We start from the raw sequence: 25,907 nt of genomic DNA on the forward strand, positions 1-25,907 counted from the left end.
GCATCTTTATTGTGCCCTGGCTGAGAGCTTGACCTAAGTAACAGAGGCGCAGGACAGAGAAAGCTTGACATGAATTGACCGTTTTTGTCAAACCCATTTGTTAGTTTCTTTTAATCTAGACATAAAACAGCACTGCAGAGTTGACCTAAAGCATTGATAGGGCATCTTTGTTATTCATAAATTATGCACAAAATAAAATGTAAAATATAGGGCCAAAATGTCTAAAACACCAAATAATCTCACAGGATTTAGACATGTTTAATGTCTCATCAAGTAGCGTAATAAAACCGGACACAATATTGCATTTTCATGATACATTTAATCCAAAACATCAGATAGAAATACTAGTATTTTTAATCAGCAGTAAACTTCATTAGAGAATGTGGGGCACCTCAGTGTGTTGTGTATTTAAAAGAAAAGAAAAACAACCGTTGCTTGTTTATATTTGACACACATAGAACAATTGTTGCATTTCAATCCAGCTGACCATTGGACTGTGGTCATGCATTGGAGTTGCTCATCTGGATTTGCTTCCTCTCTGACAGACAGCAGTGCAGTTCAAGGTCAATAGATAATGGTCTCAATCTCCCCACAGTGAATGAGGCTTCGGCTTACTTGGGTGGCCCACCAAAAGAGTGATGATAATGCTTGTCATTCTTGTCATCAATGGGGAACCGTACTTTATCTAGGTTGGCAGACCCTCCACTACTCTGCATAGCAGAAGCTCTAGGGTTAGGGTTGGTGATGACGCCCAGGAAGATTGGTGCTTGTGTCTTATCGTCCATAAGGGCAAAGAAGAAGGGCTGGTTGAGAGTAAAAGAGGGGTTGGACCGTGAGATGACCAGGCTGGTAGCTGCAGCAGCCTCTGCTCCCTCCTCAGTGATCTCCATACTGGACTTGTGCTGTACACTGGACACCAACAGAGGGCCCTCAGCTATGGCTGCCAGGTTGGGACTAGAAAACAACTCCCCCATACCTGAGAATAAGACAAATCACACACTTATAAGAGAAAGAGTGGCAGTTCTAAAGTTTTCAAAAGACTTACAGCTTCTGGCAGTAATTTCAATTAGCGTAGAAGAATAACATGGAACAATTGTTTTAAATCTTTATCTCTCCTTCCCTTGTGCTTCAAGCCTTATTATCTGAGAATGTCTTCACCAATATACTCACTTCACATATTAATCTATGCTGCTGATGGATCTTCCACTACTTACCAATGTTGGTCAGAGCCTCCTGCAGGTCCTGGCTGTAGTCCAGTTTGAATTTGGGCAGCTTGACCTGCATGGGTCTCTCTCTGGGCAGGCGGTTGTACAGGTCAGAAATGTTGAGCTTTGCTGCGAGGGCTGATACGTTCACCTGGCCATTCATGGGCATCACTATCAGCAGGCTCATCTGATTGTTGAAGGGGAAGCGAGCCACCTGCACAGGAAGACAAGGACAATGATGAGAAATAGAAGGTCATTTAGTGCAACAATTTTGTGCCTCAGGAAAGTCGGAAGGTGAATAGAGAAATTAAAGGAGAGAAAATACAAAAAGAATGTCCAAAAAAAGGAGACAAATACCATTTGGGAGTCATATCTGAAATATAATATAACAGTATACAGGTACAGTATATACTACATGTAGAGAGTGATGGATGGTAAAATTATGAAAAACATAAATAGTCAAGTGGACAAAAGGGATTGAGAGTCTTACCTGAGCTTCCAGATCATTATCAATGAGCAGACTTAAGGGGTATTTGGGCCCCATCATCATGTCAACATTGACCATGTGCTTGTCGTCAATGTAGAAGACATCTTTGGAGGTAAATCGTGGGTCAAAGCGAGCCTTCCATTCTCCTATGTAGGCCAATGGGTGATTATGGAGATATTAGGGGGGGAAAACACTTAAGGACAGACAGACTGATAATGCCAGGCAGGAAATAGAATTGTGAATTCAGTAGATAGATACTATGACAAACCTTTGAAGTGAACAGCATTGATGAGCATGAGAAGCAGATTGGGTGGCAGACTGGTCAGGAAGTCAGTCACTTTTCCATTAGTGGCCCTCTCTACCCACTCGTTGACCTCAGCCAGCCCTTCCAAGGTCACTGGCTCTGAGTCATATACATCCTGAGACTGATGAATAAACTCTGGTTTGGGCTCAAACCCTGAAACAGACATCAAAAGACACAAAATCCTAATGTTAGCGTGAAGTCAAAGTCAGTAACACATCAGTACTTTCTTATTTAAATCTGGCCATTTAGAGTATTGTTTCATTCAATGTCACTTGTTTGAACTTCTGAACACTCAATCATAACATGTGTCTATTGTCATTAGCTTCCTTCCATTTCCAGGTCCGTTTCCTTTATGTTCCATCAACTACCTAACCCTCTTACTCAAGTAACCAGTGAAGGGTTGGGGTCAATACCATTTCAACTCCCTTTCCTGCAGTCAAATGACCAAATTGCCCTCTAGTGGCCTGTTGGGTGGAATGTTATTCATATTTTTCATAATTTCTTAATAAACATGATTTTAAACATTGAAAATCCAATGTTTCTTTGTCAAATGATTTTGTTATATTTCAGTCTTCTGTGATGTATATAAACTGTAATATTGGGATGTAAACTCAAAATTCACTATATTTCAACTCTATATCTGACATGGTACAGGTGTCTTCTTTCTCTTAAGCCCATAAATGTGTGTGAGGTGTATACTTTTGTTTCAAAGTAGATTTGTTTAAGACTACCTAGAAACACTGTGTGACCTTGATTTAGCCCACTGCAGTAAAAGGTTAAGAAAATAAACAAATTCCAATTCCAATGGTTCCTCTATGAAAAGCATTGAAGAGAATTGGAAATGGAATTTCAGTATACTTCATGAACTAACTGGAACTGAAATGGAATTGACCCCAACCCTGAAGTAGAAAGCACTGACCTGGTTGCAGGTAGAGGCGTGCGGCCACTTGCAGGTCGCTCTTGCGGAGGCGTTCCAGGAAGTAGTGTAGAGACATGTGGTAGCAGGGCAGAGTGTCTCCATGGAGATGGAGCATGAGCAGCTCCTCTGTCTCATTCATGGCTCCTAAGATACATACATAGACATGATGATGATGATGTAACATGCTGTAGCTTATTGATAGTGTTATTGATTATTGGACTGCAATGTTGAGTGAACTAACACACAGGCATTTAGCTGCACATTTTATTCCTGCTGTTATCTGTACACGTGACGAATACAATTTGATTTGAGCTCTTAACATTTACAACAAATAAGTACCTATTCAATTAGGTTATGTTGAGTCTAAACGTGTCCTATGGTCAAAAGTAGGGCACTATATAGGGAATAGGGTGCTATTTGGGACATAGGCTAAGAGTTTGTGATGCTGGTACTGTAAACCATGCCAAGTACAGTTGATACTGAAAGAGTATAGATACCTACATTCCTAAAAAGTTTTAATCACTCCTAAAAAAACACAGAAAACTGAACATGTCATACCCAGAGCCAGCTGGGAGAGTGCCAGGGATATGCTGAGGGGGGATATAATGACATTGGGCTGCTCAGGTCCTGTTTTCATCTGGCCCAAAAGCTTCATGCCCAGCCTCTGGATGGCACCAGCTAAGGCCTGCCTAGATTTTGGCCTGCGAGCCTGGGCGCTACAACCCCCATCCTGCCCCTGATTATCCTCCTCAGATGAGCCCCCGCCCAGGGCATTGGCCGTCACGAGGGGATGAGTGATGCTTGTATATGAGGTGGGACTTGTGTTTTGAGGCTCCTGTGTACTGGGGGCAGAAGTCCCTGATTCCTAGAAAAGTGGATTGTGTGGAGTTAAGAGAATGTAGAGTAAAAAGGCACGTGGAGGGTATGCGAGCTGTGTATTCTGCTTTGGCAACAGACCTCTTTAGGGTGGCTGGGCATCAATGGGATGAGAGGGACCAGAGGGATTGGAGCATCATTTGACATTTCTCCATTCTGCTTGAAGGGAAAAACAGGGATATGAGAATGCTGCACATCATTCAGAAAAAGCACAATTGATGTTGATGATTAGTTTCAGTGCTTTACAGTTAGTCCTTGTCTGCAGACACAGAACAACAGGAGTGATAGTAGACGAAGGTCCATGTCCATGAACAGCCAGCCTGAAACAACAGAGGGTAACAAGCTATTACCCAATGAGACTGGCCCACTCAATTCCTGTCAATGGAATGAATGACAGGTGAAGGACGACAGGAAACTGACATTTAGGCTCGATAATCCAGTCTTTCGCAATGACAAACACAAAACAGTTCTATCAACTTCTTTAGCATGGTACAGCAGTGTATCTCATTTGAAAATAGAAAACATTACAAAACAGACTTTTCTCTGGAAGAAAACATGTCTGTACTGAGGTATATCATACAAAACATTCTCAGCAGTATGGTTTTATATTTTTTTAATCCCGTCTCTCCCTCTAGCCTCCCTCTCTGTATGGCAACTACATTCTTCATTTAAAAACAACACCTGAAAGATGGTGACCAGGTTTAACCAACAGACCAACAGTTTAACATTTTGGGCTCTCTTGCTCTGGTAAATCTGGTTAGCGAGACCAGCAGCTGGTACCACCAGCTAGCTATACTATCTGTATCTACATAATGGCAAGCCTTGACACAAGTACACATTGAGAGGAAACACTTTAATATTTTATAACCAGGGACATTAACCACTTGCTATTTCTTCATAACAGACCAAAACCAGGAAAACAACATTCAAAAAACAGTTTGCAATTAAATGGAAAGTTTGGTGACATTTGGTTTAAATGAACACACATAATCAAAGGGCAACCTCAAGTGTTATACTATTACTATAATTATAACTATACTATGTTACTATTAGGCCTACCACTAATTACACTGAGGCAAAGGTTTAGCTGAAACATGACTTGAATAAATGAAAGTGTAAGTCAATGAAATCATAAGCCATGTCATAAATTCCCAAATGTTCGTTCTTACCTTGACAAAATTAAGATGGGAAACCTGCTATCCAGTCTAAAGAGACACACACACACACTGAATGTGTAATAGCAGAATTCTTCCTTTGCAAAAGACTGGGAGTTGCTCAGCAGACTGTTAAATTTCAACTTTCATTGATCTGTGCTTCATATATGTCACTACTTGTTTGTAAATGTAAATATTGAGGCTGATTCAGGGGTCAAACAGTGAGCCTGACAGAGCCTGAAACTTGAAGCAACTCCAAACCTGGTATGAAGCAACTCTAAACCTGACAAAATTGGCATTAGACTGATTGGATGGGTAGAAACTGAACGTAGCTACACTGCATAACAGACAAAACGTTTTACCACTCAACATAAAACAGTAGGTGGTATCTACCAGATCACATGACTGCAGCTGAGCTGACAGACATTTTTCTAAAAAAACATCAGGAGCAGACTTTATCCAATAAGAACCCTAAATATTGTGCTCTCTGAGTTGCTTGCAACAGAGAGGAGAATAAGAGAGGAGGATTTGGTGAGGACTGACATTATACAAACATTTCTGACTCATGTAAAAACCTGAAACAAGCACATTGTGTAGGTAATATTTTATTAAACCTGTTAAATAAAATGAGTACTTCTCTCATCAAAATGTTGTAATGGACATCAGTTTGACCAGTTCTGATTATCAAGGTGTTACTTAATTCCTTTTGAAAACAAAGTACATTTTTGATTATTAGACCATACAAAAGTCACAGGAACCATTAAAAAAAATCAGAGGAGCGAGCCTCGTGGGAACATGGTGACCCTTGTGGCCTGTTAAACAACTGGATGAACCCAGGTTGATGTTACTCTCCAAAAAAGACTATAGGATTGTGTTGAGGTCATGGATGGTAATGCACATCATAAAAGTGCAGAGGAGCACAGACACACTTGGGAGCAGAGTAGACTGTCTTAAAGATTGACTATGAACAGGAGTGAAAACTTTGGCAACAGGTGTTATGGTGGAACAGATAAGCTTCCCATTCAGGATAACAAGGTACATACACTGGCTTTTTCTTGCCATTCTTTTTCTTATACTGCCAATTTGTGATTACATATAAGGCATAGTTATTACAATACAAAAGTCAATTGGGTCTTGACTTGGATTCTTTGTTCCTATGCCAGTTGATGTTATGGACTAACCAGAGTTCATCATTCATCATTACATAAAAACAACCTTTCTTTAATTAGGCCTACAAACTGATTATTTCTAATCGGCAACCATGGTTCAGAATTATTCAAAAGAAATCTTAACGACGCTAATATTAAACCATTAAATTGTCAAATAATCTTAAAATGTGATCGAGAATAGCTTGATAAATGGCGCTCCTTATTGTGCAGTAGGATTTGACCATGTGACCTTGGCACACAGCAGTTACAGGTTGAAGAATCACATCGTGACTCTGCCATCCCTCTTGTCAAACCTTCAGCTCGTCTGCATTAAGTAGATGCATTAACACTTGTAAAATCAAATGGTCTTGTGTTGGTTTATTTTGTACCATTTTGAAACAATGTAAGGTGAGAAAGCCTTCATTCTTTAGAAAGACATGGGAAACAGATTTAAAACGTATTTGTATTGTAGAAATGCAGCATAGTTATTCAGTGCACCTGATGCATGGTGTGATCTAATGTCAGGGAGACAATAATGACAGGTGTGGGTGTGTGAAATGTGAATCAGTCCTTTTTGCTGTTGGTTGATAGGTATGCATCTATTTGGAAAGTACCAACACTACATCAGAGACATGTTAGGCTCCACCTTCCCGAGCACTTCCTTTTGAAAATAATATTGACCGAGTCAAGGATAAGAATCTTATTCATAATATAAGATCGAGAGATAAATGGTAAAAGTCATAATCAAGTGTTTAGTTGCCCCCTACGGTAGATCTATCCTTGAATGAGTGATACAACACTTCCTCTTTATTTTGGTCGTTGACTACAGCAGAGCAGACAGGCAAAGTCCTCTCAGTTTGAGGATCATGTAAGTAGTCTTTAAGTGGTCCTCTCTCTCCTTAGTAAAAACATGTTTTGAGGACCTCACCACTTGCCTCATCAGCGAGTCCAGCCTCAATCCCACATGGGGAGGAGCGGAGAGAGGCTCAGGATACAGGCAACACGCTTTAGGAATAGGACACCTTCAGCAAAAGTCAACAGCAGTCTATAGCTAGCTGAGCCAGTTTGTTATATGTTAGCCCCTAAGCTAACAGCCTGATGGCCCCATTCTCTAAACCCAGCAGCAGGAGCCTCTTGGTGGGCAGCACAGCCAGGCTGGTGAGGGTTCCACGAAAGTTCTCCAAGCTGAGCTTGGTGCTGCTGGCTGGGCTGGCAGAGATGTTCATCATGGAGTACACCCTTATCTTGTTGGCCACGGTGCCCGCCACGATCTCTTCCCCGTACAGGTCGAATGCATGGACCGGGTTGGAGGGTCACTTGTACTGGTGGAGGGGCTTGTGTTCCAGGTCTTTCCACACAGTCAGAGTGTGGTCAGTGGACAAACTGATGACCAGGTTTCCCTCAGCAGCCCACAAAACACACAGGAGACCACAGTCAGAGAGCATCATGTGTGTGTGTACACTCACAAACACCCACACCAACCCACGCTCACACCCACACACCCACGCGCTCACTCTGACATAACTGGATTAGAAAGAGCACTTGTATATTCTTTGCCAGGACATTACACATTTTTATTTTATTTAACCTATTTAACTAGGCAAGTCAGTTTAGAACAAATTCCTATTTACAATGATGGCCTACCAACAGGCAAAAGGCCTCCTGTGGAGACGTGGGCTGGGATTCAAAATAATAAATAAATATAATATAAATATAGCACACATCACAACATGAGAGAAAACAACACTACATAAAGAGAGACCTAAGACAAAAACATAGCAAGGCAGCAACATATGACAAGACAGCAACACAACAACATGGTAGCAACACAACAACATGGAAGAAACACAACATGGTAGTAGCTCAAAACATGGTACAAACCACACAAAGGGCAAAAAGGTCGAGACAATAATACATCACACAACAGTCAGTAAGTGTCCATGATTAAGTCTTTGAATCCAGAGATGACCAGTTTACAGAGGAGTATCCAATGCAGTGATGTGTGCTATGTATAAGGAGCATTGGTGGCAAATCTGATGGCCAAATGGTAAAGAACATCTAGTCGCTCGAGAGCACCCTTACCTGACGATCTATAAATTATGTCTCCGTAATTTAGCATGGGTAGGATGGTCATCTGAATCAGGGTTAGTTCGGCAGCTGGGGTGAAAGAGGTGCGATTACGATAGAAGAAACCAAGCCTAGATTTAACTTTAGCCTGAGGCTTTGATAAGTGCTGAGAGAAGGACAGTGTACAGTCTAGCCATACTCCCAAGTACTTGTGTGAGGTGACTACCTCAAGCTCTAAACCCTCAGAGGTAGTAATTACACATGTGGGGAGAGGGGCATTCTTCTTACCAAACCACATGACCTTTGTTTTGGAGAACAAGGTTAAGGGTAGAGAAAGCTTGTTGGACACTAAGAAAGCTTTGTTGTAGAGCATTTAACACAAAATCCAGGGAGGGACCAGCTGAGTACAAAACTGTATCATCTGCATATAAATGGATGAGAGAGCTTCCTACTGCCTGAGCTATATTCTTGATGTAAATTGAGAAAAGCGTAGGCCAAGGATCGAAAATTGGGGTACACCTCTGGTGACAGGCAGCGGCTGAGACAGCGGATTTTCTGACTTTATACACTGCACTCTTTGAGAGAGGTAGTTAGCAAACCTGGCCAAAGACCCCTCAGGAGAGACCAATAATCCTTACCCGGCCCACAAGAATGGAATGGTCTGCCGTATCAAAAGCTTTGTCCAAGTCAATAAAAATAGCAGCACAACATTGCTTAGAATCAAGGACAATGGTGACATCATTGAGGACCTTTAAAGTTGCAGTGACACATCCATAACCTGAGTGAGTGGAAACCAGATTGCATACCTGAGAGAATACTAGACATCAAGAAAGCCAGTCAGTTGATTATTGACAAGTTTTTCCAGCACTTTTGATAAACAGGGCAAAATAGAAATAGGCCATTAACTATCTCCCCCTTTAAATAAAGGATGAACCGTGGCTGCCTTCCAAGCAATGGGAACCTCCCCAGAAAGGAGAGACAGGTTAAAAAAAGTTGGCGATAGGCAGAGTAATCCATAAATATTACAGCAATGAGGAGTCTGGGTCATCTCTGGATGGACCAGTGAGACTCAGTATAGCCTTTATAATGAGTAACTCCTGTCCATATTTACCTGAACTTGAGCCTCTAAAGCCAGAGACGCAATCCTTGACCCCACCAATCAGGGTTAAGTCAAGTTTGCTCAGCTCTAGTGCTTTGTTGACTGCTTCTGAACAAACCCTCTGGGTACAACTGTCACTTGACTCACGTTAAAATTTCACCACCACCACCAATATGGAACAGCAGAATAAAACAGTAAGCTGCAACTCTGCCTCGTGTTTATCAGCTGACTGACTGCTGAACATTTTAGAGTCCTACATACTCCCCTGAGAGGAACATGCGAAGGACTGACTGGCCAGAGATAGTAGCTGCGCCTGAAATGACATCCCATTCCCTGTATAGTGCACTACTTCTGACCAGGGCCCAAAGGGAGAGAATATAGTGGCATTTGGGATGCAGACAGCATGTCTAGCAGCAGAAACATGTTGATGGGAAAAGGGCCATTATGTAACAAAGCTCCACAGGCCAAATAACTGACTGTGTGAGAGAGTGGGAGCAGTCAGTGCTAGGATACAAGGTTCACTTTATATCCCTCAATATCCATTGTTTATGCCGCTGGTGAAATCCAATAGCTAACCACAGTAAAAAAGAATCACTATTCAACGGGAACATGAATCCGTATTGATTTGAAACCACTGCTCTAGCAATAGTCCGTGTGAAATTACCAAAAAACATGCACCCGCAGACACTGAACACACACCTACCTCCCCCCACACACACCTCTTAATCTGCAGGATGTCTCAGCACCAGGCCTGTGCGTGCGTCTAGCAGCACGATGAAGCCAGAGGAGAAGCCTGCTGCCACAGTGCGCCCTCCAGGGCTCTGCAGAGGATACGTTCATTAGAGATACCAGCCTCAGAAATCAGCAACTAACTGCAGCAATTATAAATTCAAATCAGCAATTAATGAGTAGGTGTGTCCAAACATTTGACTGGTACTGTATATAAATTATATTTATGTTCTATATTTAAGGGAAGAGCATTGACTCACTCTGGCATGTCAGGCAGGCAATGAATAGGAAGATTAGAAGCAATAGGAAAAAGCTATTCTATTCCATAACACTGATAAATAACATGGGATAATAAGTCAGAAAAGCATGGTACCGCCCCAAATGGCACCCTATCCCTTACATAGTGCACTACTTTTGACCAGACCACTTGATTAGCATAAAAAGGATGGAGACTAAACAGGGGAGTGAGCAGGGTAGTTTCTCTCTGGGTTTGGTAGGTACCTGCAGGCCTGGGTCGATGAAGTGGAGGAGATTCTGCACTGCCAAACACTACACTACAGTGAGGAGCAGGCATGTTGGTCACTGCTGTGATGGTGATCTTCCCATCCAGGGCCTCATAGTAGCAGATCTGTTCACCTGGACACACACGGGAAGAGCAGAGCTTTATTTCATACTTTATTTATGTTCGGAAGCTTTCACATTTTATTTACCTCATTTCTTATTATAATTAAATATGTAGTGGAATTAAAATAAAATCACTCAGTTAAATGAAAAACATTCTGTGTACTCCAACAAAACAGAAGCAGAGTCACCTCAACAGGTCTCCTCCCCACTGACCTGTGAACTGGTCCCAGAGGTGCACAGTGGCGTCACAGCTGACCACCTCCTTGAGCGCCTCCAGATGGCTAACACAGAACAGAGACTTCTTATGATCCGTGTAGGTCAGCCTTGGCTCCACCTCCAGCGTCCCGTCGCCGTGGTTATAGAGCGGCCACAGCTTCACTGTTTTGTCCGTGCTACCAGACAGGAAGTATTCCTCCCCAGCAAGTGGAGCCAAACACTGAGCCATGCCCAAATGGTCCAGGAAGCTCTGCAGGCGGATCTGGTGGAAGTCAAAGTGGGGATCCTGCTGGTTGAGACCGATCTCATACTGCCAGCAGGCCAGCCAGTTGCCCTGCAGGGAGAAGCCACCGCGAGGGAGCTCCTGTTTCAGAGCGCTGTCCTCTGGGGTAGGATCCACCACCCAGGAGGAGGAGGAGGAGGAGGAGGAGGAGGAGGAGGAGGGGCCTAGGGATGGAGTGGTGAAGGTGGAGGCAGACGAGATGACAGGCTGAGTATGACTAGGCGGGGGGTGGCTCCAGTTGTCTAATGAGCCCCGGATGGGGCTCCCACCCCCCGGCTCAGAGTCCCGGGCCTCCTGGATGTGGTTGCCCACCAGATGTCTGCCAAAGGTGCCTGACTCTGGGAGAGTGTCTGAGCCCAGGGGCGTGGAGGAGTAGGGGGCAGGGAAGGGGCGGCCCACATGGCGTCCCAGACCAGGGGAGGGGCCAATGGAGGAAAAAGGGGGAGGCTGCTGGAGGGGGTTGGCATCAGGACTGCCAGGACTCACCCTGGAGTGGTAGGACTGGGCCAACCTCCAGACCAGCTCGTGGTTGGAAACCAGCTTATGAATCGCTACATCTCCTGGGAGGGCCAAAGGACACAATGCTTTGACAACCATCAAGAACATGCAGTTGAAGTCGGAAGTTTACATACACCTTAGCCAAATACATTTAAACTCAGTTTTTCACAATTCCTGACATTTAATCCAAGTAAAAATTCCCTGTTTTAGGTGAGTTAGGATCACCACTTTATTTTAAGAATGTGAAATGTCAGAATAATAGTAGAGAGAAAATAATTTATTTCAGCTTTTATTTATTTCATCACATTCCCAGTGGGTCAGAAGTTCACATACACTCAATTAGTATTTGGTAGCATTGCCTTTAAATTGTTTAACTTGGGTCAAACGTTTCAGATAGCCTTCCACAAGCTTCCCACAATAAGTTGGGTGAATTTTGGCCCATTCCTCCTGACAGAGCTGGTGAAACTGAGTCAGGTCTGTAGGCCTCCTTGCTCGCACAAATGGTTTCAGTTCTGCCCACAAATTCTCTATAGGATTGAGGGGCTTTGTGATGGCAACTCCAATACCTTGACTTGGTTGTCCTTAAGCCATTTAGCCACAACTTTGGAAGTATGCTTGGGGCCATTGTCCATTTGGAAGTCCCATTTGTGACCAAGTTTTAACTTCCTGACTGATATCTTGAGATGTTGCTTCAATATATCCACATAATTTCTCTCCCTCATGATGCCATATATTTTGTGAAGTGCACCAGTCCCTCCTGCAGCAAAGCACCCCCACAACATGATGTTGCAACCCCCTTGCTTCACGCTTGGGATGGTGTTCTTCGGTTTGCAAGCCTCCCCCTTTTTCCTCCAAACATAACGATGGTCATTATGGCCAAACACTTCAATTTTTGTTTCATCAGACCAGAGGACATTTCTCCAAAAAGTACGATATTTGTCCCCATGTGAAGTTGCAAACCGTAGTCTGGCTTTTCTATGGCGGTTTTGGAGCAGTGGCTTCTTCCTTGCTGAGCGGCCTTTCAGGTTATGTCGATATAGGACTCGCTTTACTGTGGATATAGATACTTTTGTACCTGTTTCCTCCAACATCTTCACAAGGTCCTTTGCTGTTGTTCTGGGATTGATTTTCACTTTTCACACCAAAGTACATTCATCTCTAGGAGACAGAACATGTCTCCTTCCTGAGGGGCATGATGGCTGCGTGGTCCCATGGTGTTTATACTTGCGTACTATTGTTTGTACAGATGAACATGGGAACTTCAAGCGTTTGGAAATTGCTCCCAAGGATGAACCAGAGGTCTACCATTTTTTTTCTGAGGTCTCTGCTGATTTCTTTTGATTTTCCCATGATGTCAAGCAAAGAGGCACCGAGTTTGAAGGTAGGCCTTAAAATACATCCACAGGTACACCTCCAATTGACTGAAATTATGTCAATTAGCCTATCAGAAGCTTCTAAAGCCATGACATTTTCTGGAATTTTCCAAGCTGCTTAGAAAGGCACAGTCAATTTAGTGCAACCTAAGTGTATGTAAACTTCTGACTTCAACAGTGTAAGAAACATATAAAATTCAGATTTTAAGTTTGTATGCATTTAAAAAATTGTTTGTGCACACGTGTGTCTCACCTATGAAGGCAGTAGAAGGGGATGTGGGAGGCGTATGCCATCTCAGGGTTAAACATGGCCTGCAGCTCCTCCAGAACACCCAGCTCACACGTCACCTCTGACCCCTCCGCCGTACACACATCCAGCAGGGTGCATTCTCCCACCTCCCTGCAGGGGGAACTCTCCATCTGCGCCACACAGAGGACATCGCAATGGAATTAAATAATTTTTTAAAAGTCTCACAACTTAACATACGTTAGGAGACTGAGCTCACATCAAAACTGACATATTTTAATTTCCTGGCTTTTAACCAGCCTAACTTCACTTAAAATGTTTTTGTGTTTAATATATACCATGTCAGAATGCCTACCTTCCAGTAAGGCCAGTGTTTCCCTGTCCCTGTAGGCACTGCAGCAGGGAGAAGACAGTGAAGAAGCGTTTCAGGGTTTCTACCATGTGTTGCTGCACCATCTCCCTGCCGATGCGCAGACAGATGAGTCATCAGGCGGAGGGTCTTCAGACACACAGCCGAACGTGTCTGCACTCCACTGGGGAACCTGAGGACAGAACACGGAGTGGCAGATTCAATAGAACACTGTTTAACATTATACCCCATGTCTATTTCATTTCAATGTAACACTTTGAATTTATGTGGGAAATAATGTTTCCTTGCATGTTTCAGTCTCCAAGGTCTGATGTTACACTGAACAAAAATACAAATATGTAAAGTAATCCATCCACCTGACAGGTGTTGCATATCAAGAAGCTGATTAAACAGTATGATCATTACACAGGTGCACCCTGTGATGGGGACAATAAAAGGCCACTAAAATGTAAAATGTTTTGTCACGCAACACAATGCCACAGATGTCTCAAGTTTTGAGAGAGCGTGCAATTGGCATGCTGCCTATAGGAATGTCCACCAGAGCTGTTACCAGAGAACGGAATGTTCATTTCTCTAACATAAGCCGCCTCCAACGTCATTTTAGAGAATTTAGCAGTAAATCCAACAGGCCTCACAACCATAGACCATGTGTAACCACACCAGCCCAGGACCTCCACATCCAGCTTCTTCACCTGCGGGATCAAATCAAATCAAATTTTATTTGTCACATACACATGGTTAGCAGATGTTAATGCGAGTGTAGCGAAATGCTTGTGCTTCTAGTTCCGACAATGCAGTAATAACGAACAAGTAATATAACTAACAATTCCAAAAAAAAAACAAAAAAAAACTACTGTCTTATACACAGTGTAAGGGGATAAAGAATATGTACATAAGGATATATGAATGAGTGATGGTACAGAGCAGCATAGGCAAGATACAGTAGATGATATCGAGTACAGTAAATACATATGAGATGAGTATGTAAACCAAGTGGCATAGTTAAAGTGGCTAGTGATACATGTATTACATAAGGATGCAGTCGATGATATAGAGTACAGTATCTACGTATGCATATGAGATGAATAATGTAGGGTAAGTAACATTATATAAGGTAGCATTGTTTAAAGTGGCTAGTGATATATTTACATCATTTCCCATCAATTCCCATGATTAAAGTGGCTGGAGTAGAGTCAGTGTCATTGACAGTGTGTTGGCAGTAGCCACTCAATGTTAGTGGTGGCTGTTTAACAGTCTGAGCCACCTGGACAGATGATGAAACTGTGGGATTACAAAACCGAAGAAATTCTGCACAAACTGTCTCAGGGAAGCTCATCTGCATGCTCGTCGTCCTCACCAGGGTCATCACCTGACCACATTTCGGCATCGTAACCGACTTCAGTGGGCAAATGCTCACCTTCAATGGCCACTGGCAAGCTTGAGAAGTGTGCTCTTCACAGATGAATCCTGGTTTCAACTGTACCAGGCAGATGGTAGACAGCATGTATGGTGTCATGTGGGCGAGCGGTTTACAATGTCAACGTGCTGAACAGAGTGCCCACGGTGGTGGTGGGATTACGGTATTGGTAGGCATAAGCTACGGACACTGAACACAATTGGATTTTATCGATGGCAATTTGAATGCACATAGATACAGTGATGAGATCCTGAGGCCCATTGTCGTGCCATTCTTCCGCCGCCATTACCTCATGTTTCAGAATGATAAGGCACAGCCCCATGTCGCAAGGATCTATACACTATTCCTGGAAGCTGAAAATGTCCCAGTGCTTTTACGGCCTCACGCATTTCTGTTTTAACCCTGTAACCAGGCGTTCATCCAAATAGACGTTCATACATAATAAGTCGAATTTCAAAGGTAAACTTTGAGATCTTGTTGAGTTGTTAGTATGTACAGTGCCATTCAAAAGTTTGGACACACCTACTCATTCAAAGGTTTGTCTTTATTTTTACATTGTAGAATAATAGTGAAGACATCAAAACTATGAAGTAACACATATGGAACCATGTAGTAAAAAATAAAATTAAAAATATATACGTCACATTTTTGATTCTTCAAAGTAGTCACCCTTTGCCTTGATGACAGCTTTGCACACTCTTGGCATTCTCTCAAACAGCTTCACGAGGAATGTTTTTCCAAAAGTCTTGAAGGAGTTCCCACATATGCTGAGCACTTGTTGGCTGCGTCTCCGTACCTCTGCGGTACAACTCATCCCAAACCACCTCAATTCTGTTGAGGTCAGGTGATTGTGGAGGCCAGGTCATCTGATGCAGCACTCCATCACTCTCCTTCTTGGTCAAATAGCCCTTACACAGCCTGGAGGTGTTGGGTCATTGTCCTGTTGAAAAACAAATGATAGTCCCAATAATCGCAAAATGCTGTGGTAGCCATGCTGGTTAAGTGTGCCTTGAATTTAATTCTAAATAAAAATCACTGAGGGTCACCAGCAAAGCACCCCCACGCCATCACACCTCCTCCATGCTTTACGGTAGAAACCACACAAGCGGAGATCATCCGTTCACCTACTCGGCGTCTCACAAAGACACAGCGGACTCATCTGACCAAAAGGACAGATTTCCACCGGTCTAATGTCCATTGCTCGTGTTTCTTGACCCAAGAAAGTAGTGGTTTCTTTGCAATAATTCAACCATTAAGGCCTGATTCACTCAGTCTCCTCTGAACAGTTCATGTTGAAATGTATCTGTTACTTGAACTCTGTGAAGCATTTATTTGGGCTGCATTCTGATGTGCAGGTAACTCTAATGAACTTATCCTCTGCAGCAGAGGTAACTCTGGGTCTGAGAGTCAGTTTCATGAGAGCCAGTTTCATCATGGTGCTTGGTGTACATGGTTTTTGCGACTGCATTTGAATAAACTTTCAAAGTTCTTTACATTTTCCGGATTGACTGACCTTCATGTCTTAAAGTAATGATGGACTGTCATTTCTCTTTGCTTATTTGAGCTTTTCTTGCCATAATATGGACTTGGTATTTTACCAAATAGTGTTATCTTCGGTATACCACACCTACCTTGTCACAACACAACTGATTGGCTCAAATGCATTGAGGAAAGAAATTCCACAAATCAACTTTTAACAAGGCACACCTGTTAATTGAAATTCATTCCAGGTGACTACTTAATGGAGTTGGTTGAGCGAATGCCAAGAGTGTGCAAAGCTGTCAAGGCAAAGGGTAACTACTTTGAAAAATCTCAAATATAAAATATATTTAGATTTGTTTAAAACTTTTCTGGTTACTACATGATTCCATATGTGTTATTTCATAGTTGATGTCTTCCCTATTATTCTACAATGTCGAAAATAGTTTAAAAAAACAGGTGCCATTAATACAGGTAACAAGTGGAGGACAGAGGAGCCTCTTAAAGAAGAAGTTACAGGTCTGTGAGAGCCAGAAATCTTGCTTGTTTGTAGGTGACCAAATACTTATTTTCCACCATAATTTGCAAATAAATTCATAAAAAATCCTACAATGTGATTTTCTGGATTTTTTTTCTCATTTTGTCTGTCATAGTTGAAGTGTACCTATGATGAAAATTACAGGCCTCTCTCATCTTTTTAAGTGGGAGAACTTGCACAATTGGTGGCTGACTAAATACTTTTTTGCCCCACTGTACATATGAGATGAGTAATGTAGAATATGTAAACAAAGTGGCATAGTTTAAAGTGGCTAATGATACATGTATTACATAAAGATGCATTAGATGATATAGAGTACAGTATATACATATACATATGAGATGAATAATGTAGGGTATGTAAACATTATATTAAGTAGCATTGTTTAAAGTGGCTAGTGATATATTTTACATCAATTTCCATTATTAAAGTGGCTGGAGTTGAGTCAGTGTGTTGGCAGCAGCCACTCAATGTTAGTGGTGGCTGTTTAACAGTCTGATGGCCTTGAGATAGAAGCTGTTTTTCAGTCTCTCGGTCCCTGCTTTAATGCACCTGTACTGACCTCGCCTTCTGGATGATAGCGGGGTGAACAGGCAGTGGCTCGGGTGGTTGTTGTCCTTGATGATCTTTATGGCCTTCCTGTGACATCGGGTGGTGTAGGTGTCCTGGAGGGCAGGTAGTTTGCCCCCGGTGATGCGTTGTGCAGACCTCACTACCCTCTGGAGAGCCTTATGGTTGATGGCGGTGATACAGCCCGACAGGATGCTCTAGATTGTGCCTCTGTAGAAGTTTGTGAGTGCTTTTGGTGACCAAATTTCTTCAGCCTCCTGAGGTTCACGACGCTGTCTGTGTGGGTGGACCAATTCAGTTTGTCCGTGATGTGTACGCCGAGGAACTTAAAACTTACTACCCTCTCCACTACTGTCCCATCGATGTGGATAGGGGGGTGCTCCGTCTGCTGTTTCCTGAAGTCCACAATCATCTCGTTTGTTTTGTTGACATTGAGTGTGAGGTTATTTTCCTGACACCACACTCCGAGGGCCCTCACCTCCTCCCTGTAGGCCGTCTCGTCGTTGTTGGTAATCATGCCTACCACTGTAGTGTCGTCTGCAAACTTGATGATTGAGTTGGAGGCGTGCATGGCTGCGCAGTCGTGGGTGAACAGGGAGTACAGGAGAGGGCTCAGAACGCACCATTGCGGGGCCCCAGTGTTGAGGATCAGCGGGGTGGAGATGTTGTTACCTACCCTCACCACCTGAGGGCGGCCCGTCAGGAAGTCCAGTACCCAGTTGCACAGGGCGGGGTCGAGACCCAGGGTCTCGAGCTTGATGACGAGTTTGGAGGGTACTATGGTCTTAAATGCTGAGCTGTAGTCGATGAACAGCATTCTCACATAGGTATTCCTCTTGTCCAGATGGGTTAGGGCAGTGTGCAGTGTGGTTGAGATTGCATCGTCTGTGGACGTATTTGGGCGGTAAGCAAATTGGAGTGGGTCTAGGGTGTCAGGTAGGGTGGAGGTGATATGGTCCTTGACTAGTCTCTCAAAGCACTTCATGATGACGGAAGTGAGTGCTACGGGCGGTAGTCATTTAGCTCAGTTGGCTTAGCTTTCTTGGGAACAGGGACAATGGTGGCCCTCTTGAACCATGTGGGAACAGCAGACTGGGATAAGGATTGATTGAATATGTCCGTAAACACACCAGCCTGCAGCCCTGCGAGGGTTAACACGTTTAAATGTTTTACTCACCTCAGCTGCAGTGAAGGACAGTCTGCAGGTTTTGGTTGCAGGCCGTGTCAGTGGCACTGTATTGTCCTCAAAGCGGGCAAAAAAGTTATTTAGTCTGCCTGGGAGCAAGACATCCTGGTCCGTGACTGGGCTGGTTTTCTTCTTGTAGTCCGTAATTGACTGTAGACCCTGCCACATGCCTCTTGTGTCTGAGCCGTTGAATTGAGATTCTACTTTGTCTCTGTACTGGCGCTTAGCTTGTTTGATAGCCTTGCGGAGGGAATAACTGCACTGTTTTTATTCGGTCATGTTACCAGTCACCTTGCCCTGATTAAAAGCAGTGGTTCGCGGTTTCAGTTTCACGCGAATGCTGCCATCAATCCACGGTTTCTGGTTAGGGAATGTTTTAATCGTTGCTATGGGAACGACATCTTCAACGCACGTTCTAATGAACTCGCACACCGAATCAGCGTATTCGTCAATGTTGTTATCTGACGCAATACGAAACATCTCCCAGTCCACGTGATGGAAGCAGTCTTGGAGTGTGGAGTCAGCTTGGTCAGACCAGCATTGAACAGACCTCAGCGCGGGAGCTTCTTTTTTTAGTTTCTGTCTGTAGGCAGGGATCAACAAAATGGAGTCGTGGTCAGCTTTTCCGAAAGGAGGGCGGGGCAGGGCCTTATATGCGTCGCGGAAGTTAGAGTAACAATGATCCAAGGTTTTTCCACCCCTGGTTGCGCAATCGATATGCTGATAAAATTTAGGGAGTCTTGTTTTCAGATTAGCCTTGTTAAAATCCCCAGCTACAATGAATGCAGCCTCCGGATAAATGGATTCCAGTTTGCAAAGAGTAAAATAAAGTTCGTTCAGAGCCATAGATGTGTCTGCTTGGGGGGGATATATACGGCCGTGATTATAATCGAAGAGAATTCTCTTGGTAGATAATGCGGTCGACATTTGATTGTGAGGAATTCTAAATCAGGTGAACAGAAGGACTTGAGTTCCTGTATGTTGTTGTGATCACACCACGTCTCGTTAATCATAAGGCAAATGTAAGAAATAACACGTAAAAAAAAACAAAATACTGCATAGTTTCCTAGGAACGCGAAGCGAGGCGGCCATCTCTGTCTGCGCCGGAAGTTAACATCCTTGTGATGTTTCTACAACTTGGAGTCCACCTGCGGTAAATTCAATCTACTGGACATGATTTGGGTTTCCTGAGTGGCGCAGCGGTTTAAGGCACTGCATCTCAGTGCAAGAGGCGTCACTACAGTCCCAGGTTCGATTCCAGGCTGTATCACATCGGCCATGATTGGGAGTCCCATAGGGCAGCGCACAATTGGCCCAGCATCGTCTGGGTTTTTCCGGGGTAGGCCGTCATTGTAAATAAGAATTTGTTCTTAACTGACTTGCCTAGTTAAACGATTTTCCTATGATGTCAAGCAAAGAGGCACTGAGTTTGAAGGTAGACCTGAAATACTCCCACAGGTACACCTCCAATAACTCAAATTATGTCAATTAGCCTATCAGAAGCTTCTAAAGCCATGACATCATTTTCTGGAATTTTCCAAGCTGTTTAAAGGCACAGTCTACTTAGTGTATGTAAACTTCTGACTCACTGGAATTGTGAAACAAACATATTATTGCACTTATAATTCACTGTAATAATTGTTGGAAAAATTACTTGTGTCATGCACAAAGTAGATGTCCTAACCGACTTGCCAAAACTATAGTTTGTTAAAAAGAAATGTGTGGAGTGGTTGAAAAACAAGTTTTAATGACTCCAACTTAAGTGTATGTAAACTTCTGACTTCAACTGTATATAATCCCTGATTTAATAGGGATATCCTCATTTAATAGGATCTCTATCATAAAGCAGTAAAATGTATTTTTAAGTGTAAACTGGTTGATCGTTTCATATTTCAACCAGGACAATAGATAGTGTGGTTACTTGGTGTTTTCTGTAATATAGTATGTAACAACTGTTACAGCAACCTCTCTCAGTATTTGAAAATCCTGTCCTTTCGGTGCCAACTATCCATCAATTACTCACCAATGTAGCAGATGGTGAGCAGCCGGAGCTGATTCCTGGCCACATATCGAGACGTCACTGTGGGTCCAAGCTTTGCAGACAGCCATCTAACGGTCTTGCAGACCGTGTCTGCAGGGAGAAATCAGTTATCAGTGTTATACAGTCAACACAACAATAACAACTGATATTCTCGGCACCCAAAACCAAATCTCTCACTAATCAATTTGGGTTCTGGACGAAAATGCTTTGCAATCTCTCCTAACAAAATCCACCACCTCTGCCAAAGTCCAATCCCTGTGGGGGGTGAGATATCAAACACAGTGAGCATCTAAAACATGAAATCTGCTGCCATGCCCGATCATGTGGGGGTAAAGTTCAGTTCAGCATTAATTTGTCCTAGCCTGGGTAAAAAAATATGTTTGTGCTAAAATTCACTCCAAACGTTGTTTGGCATAAGACAGAGCACTTTACTCCTACCTACACGTACAAATGACCTTGACTAGCCTGGACCCTGTACATTGACTCAGTACCGGTACCCCGTGTATAGAGCCTCATTATTGTTAGGTATGTTATGTGTGTATGTATGTATGTATGTATGTATGTATGTATGTATGTATGTATGTATGTATGTATGTATGTATGTATGTATGTATGTATGTATGTATGTATGTATGTATGTATGTATGTATGTATGTATGTATGTATGTATGTATGTATGTATACTACTGTTCAAAGTATGTGTACTACCGTATGCATACTACCGTTTAGGGTCACTTATAAATGTCCTTGTTTTTGAAAGAAAGCACATTTGTTGTCCATGAAAACATTAAATTGATCAGAAATACAATGTAGACATTGTTCATGTTGTAAATGACAATTGTAGCTGGAAACGGCAGATTTTTTATGGAATATCTACATAGGTGTACAGAGGCCCATTATCAGCAACCATCACTCCTGTGTTCCAATGGCACGTTGTGTTAGCTAATCCAAGTTTATCATTTTTAAAGGCTAATTCATCATTAGAAAACCCTTTTGCAATTATGTTAGCACAGCTGAAAACTGTTGTTCTGATTAAAGAAGCAATAAAACTGTCCGCCTTTAGACTAGTTGAGTATCTAGAGCATGAGCATTTGTGGATTTGATTACAGGATCAAAATGGCCAGGAACAAATTACTTTCTTCTGAAACTCGTCAGTCTATTCTTGTTCTGAGAATTTACTGCTAACCTACAAAGCATTACATGGGCTTGCTCCTACCTACCTTTCCGATTTGGTCCTGCCGTACATACCTACACGTACGCTACGGTCACAAGACACAGGCATCCTCATTGTCCCTAGAATTTCTAAGCAAACAGCTGGAGGCAGGGCTTTCTCCTATAGAGCTCCATTTTATGGAATGGTCTGCCTATCCATGTGAGAGACGCAGACTCGGTCTCGACCTTTAAGACTTTATTGAAGACTCATCTCTTCAGTAGGTCATATGATTGAGTGTAGTCTGGCCCAGGAGTATGAAGGTGAGCGGAAAGGCACTGGAGCAAGGAACCGCCCTTGCTGTCTCTGCCTGGCCGGTTCCCCTCTTTCCACTGGGATTCTCTGCCTCTAACCCTATTACAGGGGCTGAGTCACTGGCTTACTGGTGCTCTTCCATGCAGTCCCTAGGAGGGGTGCGTCACTTGAGTGGGTTGAGTCACTGACGTGATCTTCCTGTCTGGGTTGACGCCCCCCTTGGGTTGTGCCGTGGCGGAGATCTTTGTGTGCTATACTCGGCCTTGTCTCAGGATGGTCAGTTGGTGGTTGAAGATATCCCTTTAGTGGTGTGGGGGCTGTGCTTTGGCAAAGTGGGTGGGGTAATATCCTGCCTGTTTGGCTCTGTACGGGGGTATCGTCGGATGGGGCCACAGTGTCTCCCGACCCCTGTCTCAGCCTCCAGTATTTATGCTGCAGTAGTTTGTGTGTCAGGGGCTAGGGTCAAGCTGTTATATCTGGAGTATTGAACCCTGACCTGTTCACCGGACATGCTACCTGTCCCAGACCTGCTGTTTTCAACTCTCTAGAGACAGCAGGAGCGGTAGAGATACTCAATGTGATCGGCTATGAAAAGCCAACTGACATTTACTCCTGAGGTGCTGACCTGTGGCACCCTCCACAACCACTGTGATTATTATTATTTAACCCTGCTGGTCATCTATGAACGTTTGAACATCTTGGCCATGTTCTGTTATAATCTCCACCCGGAACTGCCAGAATAGAACTGGCCACCCCTCATAGCCTGGTTCCTCTCTAGGTTTCTTCCTAGGTTCTGGTTTTTCCTAGTCACCGTGCTTCTACACCTGCATTGCTTGCTGTTTGCGGTTTTAGGCTGGGTTTCTGTACATAACTTTGAGATATCAGCTGATGTAAGAAGGTCTTTATAAATACATTTGAAATATATTTGATCCCTCCCCATTTTCCCCTCAAACAGGTATCTTCACAGCACCAGTGAAAGGAGTATAGGACTTCAGATTCACACCATGGGCAGGGGCTCTGCTTTGCTGGGTGTGAACTTGTATAAAGATGAAAAAAACTCCACAGTAACAACAAACCCATTTCCAACGCCGTGGTTCTCCACTGAGGGACGTGGTGTACATGAGTCTCCCTGCGGGCTGTGAACTTCCAGTCACTACACCACCTTCCTGCTCTTCCCATTGTGAAGTGAATACCATGAACGCTGTATGATTTAGCCTACGGACATAACCGACAGCTTCTCTATACTGGCATAATAGTGTCTAATGAAGACACTGTACTTAGTTCTTTCTTCAGCAAAGACCAGAGATCATATGATAAGCACATATTCAGTTTCTAACCTAATAATAAAACATGCAATCATTATATTTTCCTGTCATGAATGAGTTCTATAATTCAGAGAATAATTCTAACAGATCTAGAGCATGTGGTTATGGTTCTGGAGCTCAGAGCAGAATTCTAGAATCAGACTGCAGGAGTGACATGAGTGGTTAGGTGTTGATATCCTCTCACTCAGATAGGCTTATTACACACTCGGCTAAACTCACATCTACCCACTCGCTCTCATACTCACACATACACACAGTGTGGTTATGATATGTTAGTAGAATCTCACCTAGAAGGATCTTCTGCTCTTTTTCTTCCGAGTCCTCTGACGGGTCATGCTCTTTCTCCTCCTCCTCCTCTCCCACCATGTCTTTCTGTGAGTCCTCCAAATCTATGCCATTGATAAACTCACCCTCCAGGATGGCCACTGTCTCCTCTGTGCAGCCAGATAACGTCAGTTCTAGGCTGGGACCACTGCCCTCCCATGTCCCTCTCTCCTTCCCTTCCTCAGTCTGTCTCAGTCTCTTCCTCCAGCTCCTCTCCCTCGCTGGCCTGCTTCAAGACCTGGCTGCTGTCAGCTGACTTCAGACTGGTTCAGTCCCAAGTGGAGTCGGCGTCTCCGATAGAGACCTCGCTAGTGCTGTCCTTGTCGCTCAGTTTCCCCAAGCTCAAAGACTCCAGGTCCTGCTCATTGCCTCCTACTGGTGAGTTCTGACACTGCAGTTTTCCCCCAGTAACTCCCCTGCTCCATTGTTGACGTAGAAGCCATTCTGGATGTCCTCACCCTCTGAGAGGAAACACCTGGTCGTTGAGGCTGACACCTGAGGAGTAGTCCATCAGCCCTGGATCTCCCCCCACCCCTACAACCCCAGCCCCTCCACTGCCCCACCACCTTCCCACTCACAGAGCCTGAGGATGGCCTGCCTTACTGGTAGTCCTCCTCCTCCTCTCCCAGGTCAAATGCCCCTCCCCTTAGGTCTTTGCTGGCCTCCCGTTGGGGCCCGAAGCCCGAGCTGCTGCTCTCAAAACCAGAGATGATCTGGAGCACATGTGGCAGGAGGCTGGACAGGAAGGCCTGCAGACCCAGTCTGACAATCAGCTGCAGAACCAAGCAGTCTTTGTAGAGGTAGAAGCAACCTCTGAGGCACCGTGAGATCTAGTACACACTGACCAGGGGCTTCAGAAGATACTTGGTCGCGGGCCCTGTAGACATAGTAGGTGATGTCTGACAACACTGAACCACCGGCGCCTACAGACCCACCCAGACCCAGGCCTCCTACAATACTGCCTGCCCACCTCCGTAAGCCACTGCTGCTGCAAGGGCCTATTTGGTCATCTCATAGGTAAAGTCCAGCTGCTTGTCTCCTTTGTTCAGCCTGAACTTGGACCCCCTGAGGTCCTGGAACCTCCCATATGGCACAGTGAAGTCCACCATCCAAGGCAGGACAGGGTGGTAGTTGGGTCTCCCTCCCGCCGTCCAGCTAACTTGTTCAGCTACATCAGGTAGCGGAAATTGCTGACTCTACCATGGACCCAGTCCAGGACCAAGGACTTGAGCTCATCAAAACAATCTCTGCACAGCCTCTTATCACGGTCACACCTGGTCCCTCACCTTGAAGCTTCTCGGGACTTTTCCCTCTGTAACATAGCAGTCAGCCTCTCTGTCCTCCCCCAGCTTTTCATAATGGGCCAGGGTGACCTTGAGGTGGCTGCAGAGCTGCTCGTCCACCACTATGTTCTGCAGGGAGAGCGCTCCACAGGATAGCCCCGACGCCTGACAGGCCCACAACGCGATCAGTAACTGGTAGTGGATGAATCGCACTTTAGCATGGCTGTTGGCCAGCTTCGCTGGGCTGTAGCTGGCGATGTCGTGGAGTGAGTACTGGTAGGGACCAGGGCCACCAGCTCTTGAGGCCAGGCCCTGGACCCAGCTGCCAACAGTCCAACCCTAGGTCCTTCCCTACAGCCGACACTAGCCACTCCATGGTAACCTACTCATCCAGGTCTGACAGACTGTCCTCCCAATGGCTCCCTCCAGCACAGAGGAGGACTCTCTCACTCTTCCATTGAAGGAGGAAGTGTCTGACGATGTTTCCTGTGAAGACATTTGAAATAGAATATCAATTATCAAGTTGCATTACAATTCTAAACAAAATTTTGGTAAGATGAACCTGGTTAACGGTTTAACGGTTGAAAAAAAAAATACAAGTCTACATAGAAACAAGACTCATTAATTGTACACTAAACCAACAAGCGAGCTTGTCAAGGGGTGGTGCTGCTGACATGAAT

The 25,907-nt window shown here is 44.0% G+C and overlaps 1 protein-coding gene and 1 pseudogene across 1 annotated transcript; both read right to left on the minus strand.

Annotated features, from left to right (window-relative positions):
- Positions 1–299: 299 nt before the first annotated feature.
- LOC112265532 (alpha-2-antiplasmin-like) lies at positions 300–3,644 on the minus strand. The gene is given in 7 exon segments (XM_024442906.1): positions 300–976; positions 1,215–1,419; positions 1,696–1,838; positions 1,961–2,149; positions 2,916–3,059; positions 3,474–3,617; positions 3,620–3,644. Coding segments are annotated over 7 exon segments (1,215 nt in total). The 3' UTR covers positions 300–611.
- Positions 3,645–5,576: 1,932 nt separating this feature from the next.
- On the minus strand, positions 5,577–25,603 carry LOC112266136 (annotated as a pseudogene).
- Between the last annotated feature and the right edge of the window lie 304 nt (positions 25,604–25,907).

The sequence above is a fragment of the Oncorhynchus tshawytscha genome, linkage group LG13, assembly GCF_018296145.1.
Source record: "Oncorhynchus tshawytscha isolate Ot180627B linkage group LG13, Otsh_v2.0, whole genome shotgun sequence".
NCBI lineage: Eukaryota > Metazoa > Chordata > Actinopteri > Salmoniformes > Salmonidae > Oncorhynchus > Oncorhynchus tshawytscha.